This window comes from Condylura cristata, unplaced genomic scaffold (assembly GCF_000260355.1).
Source record: "Condylura cristata isolate star-nosed mole 26May11 unplaced genomic scaffold, ConCri1.0 scaffold00011, whole genome shotgun sequence".
Taxonomy (NCBI): Eukaryota; Metazoa; Chordata; class Mammalia; order Eulipotyphla; family Talpidae; genus Condylura; species Condylura cristata.
This window is the reverse complement of record NW_004567112.1, coordinates 7,508,214-7,515,773: the sequence shown is the minus strand read 5'-3', so window position 1 is coordinate 7,515,773 and position 7,560 is coordinate 7,508,214. Positions and strand designations below refer to the sequence as shown.

General features: G+C 43.7%; 1 protein-coding gene across 1 annotated transcript in view; it reads left to right on the top strand.

Annotated features, from left to right (window-relative positions):
* ENO4 (enolase family member 4) overlaps window positions 1–7,560 on the top strand; it is a 25,363-nt gene that overhangs the window by 339 nt on the left and 17,464 nt on the right. Inside the window, 3 exon segments of the mRNA XM_012723522.1 lie at window positions 4,261–4,389; window positions 5,136–5,326; window positions 7,469–7,543. Of these exon segments, the coding sequence (XP_012578976.1) occupies window positions 4,261–4,389; window positions 5,136–5,326; window positions 7,469–7,543 (395 nt within the window).

The window sequence follows — 7,560 nt, the reverse complement described above, 5'->3', positions numbered from 1 at the left end:
TTGGAGGACGTGGCGGGGAGAGGACCGGGCGGCGGAGGCGGCCGGAGGAGAAAGGGCGGTGGGCGGCCGCCGTGGTGTCTGCAGCCTTCCAGGCGGCCGCTGGCGAGCTCTCCCCGCGCGGCCGATGGGCTTTTAAACCCAGATGTTGGTGCCTCATCGCTTATACCCCCTTCAACGGCCTGCTTTTGACCTTTGGATGGACGCCTGGGCATTTGCTGCACCTTGACTTCTGCCAGCCTAAGCGCCTCGTACCCAGCTGGCTGGCGCCTTGGCTTCCAAGTTTCACGGCAGTGTCAAACCTCTGCTGTTTGGCACAGGGCCCCTGCCCTTTCCGGATGCCCACCCCACCCGCACCCCCATCCCGCCAGCTCCTACCTGAACTGCAAAGTCAAAGTCTTGCCCTCTTAACCCTTGTTCCTATGGCATCTCCAGCAAGTATTGAAACCTGTCCGGGGCAGCTCTCCCCTGCAGCAGGGGGCCTTTCCATAGAACTTTTCCTAGATCTGTGCCTAACTTGAGCTATGTTTTAGCCTTAAGCCTGCACAGTTGTCACTCCCAGACAACAGAGGGAGGAGGCGGTGTGATAGGAGGCAATATGTCCACACCAAGCAGTGTGTGAATGCTGTGAATACGCGCGCTGTGTTTACAAGGCTCAGTACCTCATCTTGTGGAAGCAAGTGATAAGAGGATGCCCCGGAAAGTTTATTTTCTTCTCTATGTATATGGAAGGGGGAGAGGGTGGCGAGGTCCTTATGCCAGAGTTTTATAGGCCACTTCACTCAATTCTTAAAACCACTGGGAATCAAAAGTTATGATTCCTCTTTTATCAATAAAGAAACAGTGCCCCAGTGAATTTAAATGGCATTCCCAAGGGATCCAATGAGCGACCATGAGAAAAGAGTATGTTCTGGGTCCAATAAAGAGTGTGTGATATGTCCAAGATACATGATACTTTCAAGAACTATTTGTGGAATGAAGGTGATTGCGAATTTCATTCTCATCCCACTCTCCCTTCCTAGAAAAATTGTCAAAAGCCAACTAGCCCGGCCCCTGCCCCCATTTCACAGACATCCAGCCTAGTCTCACAGCTCCATAGTGTAACAGCTCAGATGAGAAGTGCAGACTCTTGTTCCGTAATGTAACTAGATCTGGTTTTTGGTTGGTAGAGCCCTCTGGGAACATAGGCTTAGGTTAGAAACGGAAACCACTAATATGTAAAATAACTGGCCCACCCACCCCCAAAAAGGTGATCTATGACCATGTGTCAGACTGAGGGGCCACTGCTGTATGCCTGGAAAAGGAATTCCCAAATGTGGAAGATCCTTGTAGGCTGTGAGGTCTGGGAACGTTTGGGCATCGACTTTGAAGGATGTTCAGACCTTGGGCAGTTTAAAAGGCCATTTCCTTTTCATTTCCTTAGCCACGGGACTGTTTCGGTCATCCTTTGTCTGAGTCCCCCTCATACTCAAGTCTCAGCTAGTCCCACTTCTACTCAAGTCTGGCATCATCCTTGCTCAGAAACCTCCTATGGCTGTCCTTTGAATGCTAAATGCAAATGCTTCCCTATGACTGCCAGTGCTCCTCCTCCTTGGGAAACAGGCTGATCTCCTCCACACTGTCCACTCACTCGTCCCTGAAGCTTGAAGGGTGCCCTCTTCCCTGCCCTTTGTCCTGTTCCTTCTAACTGATGTATCGCCCTTGACCACTCTCCCTTGTCTCCCTGATGACATACTACACATCCTCCCATACTCAGCTCTAAGGTGATTTCCTCTATGCTTGTCATGCATACAATGGGAACTCCTAGACAGGGAGGGTCCCTGTCGATGGCACAATTATATCGATTCCTGCATTTTAAAACTTAACAATTGAAAGAGTAAGATTGGGAACTGAGTGGCTTTGAGCCTTTCTTGAGAGTCTCATGCTCCACCAACTAAGCTAGCCAGGGTGAGCCTCTACTGAATAGAAACTGTTGCCTTGATGCCCCTCAGTGGACCCATACCACCAGGATGAAGTAGCCCCTTGGCATAGGTTCCAGACTTGCACATTTGATCAACAGTAACTTGACAGGCATTATACAGAACCTTGATAAGTGTAGGGATATTGGAGCTCATTGTCTTAGAAAGTTGCTTCTTGGGAGATTGTCATCTGGCTGCCAGAAGTCCTGCTGAAAAGAGAGAGGTCACATGGAGAGAGGTGCCACAAATGTGAGACCCTCCAGAGTACCCTGGGAGAAAGGCAGATGCCCAATAAGCACCTGGATGGTCCAGTCATCTCACCTGAGACATTGGGCATGCAAATGAACATCTTGGATACTGTTGCTCCAATCAGGCCTGCAGATGATGGCACAGGAGACCCTGGATGAAGAATTCCACAATTAAGCCCACTCCAGATGGCAGAAACATTAGCAAATAAGATTTAGGCTACAGAGTTTTGGGATGGTCTGTTACAAAGCAGTAGATAATCAAAACACATTATCTTGGGCTATTCATTTGCTCTTCTATGGATGGAGATGATACCACTCATATTCACCTTATGGAGTTGTTGTGAAAATTGTTTATTGCTGGTGGGGCAAATTGACATGAAGTTATACACATTTCAGTATACAACGTAGTACCTCATTATTTATATATAGTGAAATGATCACCACAAGAAATCTAGTTCGCATCTGTTAGATAGATGATTTGTGATCATTTATGATGAGAACTTGTAAGATCTGCTCAGCAACTTTCAAAGACATTTTTATTATAGTCACCAGGCTGTATATTACATCCTCGTGACTTATAACAAAAATTTAAACTTTTGAGTCCTTTCAACTGTTTTGCCTCACTCCCCCCCTACTTTTGGCAACTACCACATTTTGAGAATTTAATGACATAACATGCTTGACAATTACTATTACATAGATTAAATTTATAGAATCCTAATTATACCAGGCCCTGTGATACTGAGCAATTGTGAGAAACAAGACATAGTAACACCTTTGAGGTTCACATTAAACACTTGGAAAAACAACTTTCCCCTCCTTTATCATGTTAGGAGTGCAAGACATAGCACATTATAGGGCTTTATTGAATTTAACTGATAATACAGTTATTAATATATAATAATATATTTCTTCTTAATTCTAGATAAATTCTCTTAGACATTTACTTTGTAACATGCAAACATAAAAACATGGGTGCTCATGAACTGGCTTTTGCTTTTGTCCAGCTGGGGCACCACTCTTTGCTGGCATGTGATGGGGTTAGATGGTCCTTATGTAGGTCAAGTTCTTTAGGTTTTGAACTGAAAGGTCAAACTGAAGATTTCCCCACTTCCTTTTATCCTCTACATAGAAACACCATCTTGAATATTCTTATTCAGACTTCTTGAATGGGTTTCCATCTGAGCCTCATTCTTTTTCTTCCATTTCTTTCGAAAGGTTCCTGCTTTAAAATATCAAGGCAACTGCTATGACCAAGTCTCCAACAATCCTCTTTGAACACATAGTTACATTCATGAACTGATGATAAGTGAAATTTGCCCTCTGCATAAGTTTTCATGATTAAAATTCTTGATGCCTTATTGGAGGAATAAAATCTGCCCACTTAAGATCTCTTCAGTTGGAATACATGATGGTGTTGTAGCAAACCATTGAATTCAGCACCTTGGACAGAAGGACAGACTAGGGCATTGAGCTTTCTAAAGCGGGCCACTGAAAAGTGACACGGGGCCTTTAAGTGAAGAAATGGATGGGACTTTCTACCCACAGTTTTAATGACAACACATTCTACTAGAGACCCAGCAGTTGGATAAATCCAAATCTTGGTACATGAGGGCAAGGTAGGTCTGAAAGATTGAGGCTAATCCTGGCACGTGGAGGATACTTATAGAGGTTTAGTAGAAACCTGAGTAAGCGTTTGATCTTTTAAAAGTAAATGAGGGGGGCCCTCCCTGGTGGTGCAGCGGGTTAAAACACAGCACTAAGAAGCTAAAGCCACTTCAGCATGAAGGTGACCCCCACCCCGGAGGTGACCCACATGGCGCAGCAGACCTCTCCTGACCCGCCTGCTGCTCCCCTCAGCAGTGTACTTCAGTAGTTCTGTCTGCTCTCCCCACTTTGTCTCTAGTGAATCCCCTCACCCACCACACCTCTGGCCTGTGTCCCAGTTCTGTAAGTATAAATAAATAAATCTGAGAAAAAAAAAAGTAAATGAATGACTTGTGAAGATAGCTGAGATATCATTATATGACTTCTGTGTTTGTGTGTGTGTGTTAAAGGCAAACTGCTTTTCTAAATTGGCAAAGCCCCCCACCATATGCAGAGTCGTGGGGAAGAGTGTCCTGGATGGACTGGCGCTTCCAACCTTGCAAGTGGAGCTGTTCTGCACTATTCAGAATTTCTCCAAGGTATGAGGCAGTAAATGTGTGTTCTCTCTGGGCTGGCCACATTGATTAGCATTAATTATCTAAACTGTGGAAAGGTACTGTTTATAAAATACACAGGGAATCACATACAAGTTGGAGGTACATGTGCCCATGAAAGCATGAATCAAACACTCAGCGTGATGGCATTATTATGACTTTGGTATAGACGTGACATGCTAAGCTGAGATGACCTAAAGCAGAGAAAGGAAGTGGGGGCAAGCATAGATTTAAAGTGCTGACATTATAAATAGGATGAATCCTACACATCTGTAGATAGGTTTGTAGACTCCTGTACGTATGTAAAGATTTATATAGAATTGTAGGTTTGTTGACGGCTCTACAAAAAGAAAAAATTCATTTTATTAATTTAAATTATTTAAATGGCTATGTTTTGTTAGAAATAATTTTGCTACAATAGCTGGGAGTAGAATAAGCAGGATTAAATCTGTTCAGAGCCTTTGAGAAGGAATGATAAAAATGAAGTTCAATGTAAGGTTTTTATAAGGGTATTTTCACAAGGTAATAATTTTAAATGTTCCGTGACGTTGGATTCCACAGTGTTTTCAACAGATAAAAATATCTCAAAGAAAATTATATATTCTCGTTTTCCCTTTGAAATCGGTGATAAAATATCATGCACGTTAAAAGCTGAACTAATTCAGTTTCTATTTTTTGCAAGAAGTTGGGGAAATGTAAAACATTTGTATCATTGCTTGTACTGTTTTCAGAACATATGTTCTGTGGTGATCGCAACTCATTTCGAAGTCCACGAGAGTGCGTCAGCAGAGGCAGCCGAGGTGGAGGAAGCAGAGAGGTCCCAAGCCGTGAGTACAGCTGTGCAGTGGGTGAATGGAGCCCTCACTGAGCAGCTGCAGGGAACAGCCCCCTCCAACCAGGCTGAGGTGGACCAGCTGCTCAGGTAAACCCTCCACTTGGAAATAGCTGTCAGTGTAAATAGGCATTTCCTTGCACCTCACCTGCCAATATGCAGGTGTGCTATCTCTAGGGGTACAGTTTGAGAAGGCAGTTAAGAAGCAAATGGTAAAGCAGCACCATTGAGCATAAGAGGTTGATTTTTTACTGCGTAAGGCTATCTGAAACCTTTGGCCTCCATTTGTACCTAGGATTCAGTCAGATTTCTCAAGAAAATGATGAAGTTCACAATCAAGATGATGTTTCTTCCCTCTTCCCACTTCCTCATGAGCCACCTTTGAGCTCCTTGCAACCTGTTAGTCACAGTGGATGGGGCTTAGCTTCTGTCCTGCAGGTGCAACAAGTCTCCAGGGCTGTCCACGGGCTGGCTCAGGAAGGGTTTACTGGACGGTGTAAGACTCTCCCAGTCAAGTCTGGTCTGCTGGAACTGCTTTTCTTTTAGAGCAAGTGCAATACCACACCCTGTTGGTGAAACAAAGGACAACTGAGTTCTCACCCCCTAAGCTTCATCACATGCTTCATTGCGCACAGCAGCACATTTTAGTCTGCATCAGTTCTATCATGACCTTTGTAAAAGAAAACTTTTGGGACTGTTTTTTGGCTTTCCTGAAGTTACTGAGTTATATTACACTCCCTCCTCTTTGTGAGTGTTTTTGTTTGTTTGTTTTGCCTATGATCGTTTCCTTAGTTTTTCTTCCAAATGTCCTGTCATGCATTCTATTCTATTACATTCCTTTTTTTCCTCATCTTTTCCTTCCCCAAGACTCCCATCTGGACTGGTTCTTCTCTAGACTTAACACAGAGAAGCCATAGGTATTCTTCACTGTTCTCCTGTTTCCTGGATTCCATCTCTTCCTCTTCTTGACTTGTTGGGTGACATCCTCTGAAAGTAAGGATGAGGGCCTCTCCTGGGTGGTGCAGTGAGTTAAAGCACAGCACTATGAAGCTGTCAGCCACTACAGCATGAGCTCGATCCCTGCCAGAGAGGTGACTCACGTGGCGTGGCAGACCTCTCCTGACCCGCCCACTGCTCCCCTCAGCAGTGTACTAAAAGAAAAAAAGAAAAAGGTAATGATGAGAAAAGGTATAAGGTTTGGAGTTCTTATATGTTTCGGTATGGCAGCACATCATGCTGAAGGCTGATAGTTTAGCTGAGTATAGAAATCTCATTTGAAATCTGATTCTCTCAGTCCTTTTTTTTTTATTTTACAAAAGTTTATTTTTACATCATTTTGTACATTTTTTTTCCATCTCAATTGTTCTCTCAGTACTTTAAAGGTACTGCTCCTCGAGCATCTGGATTATTAATAATGCTAAGGCAAATCCAATTCCCATGACTCCTTTTGTTTGTTTGTTTTCTTCTTTGTCTTTTCTTTTCTCTGCCTTTCCCCGCTCCCCAGTGGAAACTTTTGGTCCCTTCTAGTTCAGAGAGACTGAAAACCTATCTAGATATAGCTAAGTGGGCTTTCCCAAAGAATTTCTTAACTTCATTTTAAGACTCCCCCTCCCACTCAAAAAGTTCTGCACATAACTTTACTATTTATGCATGCAGAGCTGGGGTACAGGTGCAGGGGTGCTGAGAACATGAGCCAGAGCCAGAGCGGGGAGCAGAACAGGCAGATCCATGAAGTACACTGCTGAGAGGGGCAGCAGGGAGACAGGAGGGGTCTCCTGTGCCATGTGGTCACCTCCAGGGCAGGGATCATACTTGTTAGTTTCGCAGTCCTGCACTTTAACCGGTTGCACCACCAGGGAGGGCCCTGTTCTTAATTCATTTTGTTTCTGATGGTCATTTATTCTGAATGAAAATCCATGAGCCCTTGCTCCAATAACATTTTCAATTTTTACTTAAAAAATGCAAATTAGGCTCAAATAATTTCGAACACGAGCACCTGGCATCTTGAAACATTTACTTTTAAGCCAAGCTTTATTTCAGCACTTAATCATGATGCTTATAACAGCACCATCATTTGTTGACCTTGGAAATTGTAGTTAGCTTGTCCTGAAGTAGTAAAAAGCAGCCTTAATTAGTAGGTCTTAAATACTAGAGTCAGTACTAAAACATAACCAAAATTACAAGTGATATTCACAGATAACCCGTTGTGAAGTCATGTTTTCTTGCCCTTAGGACATTCTTTGAAAATAAAGTACTAGAGGACCAGGAGAGAAGAGAATTGGAAAAGAACCTGGAAGACTCAACGGCGCCCATTGCTCAGACCC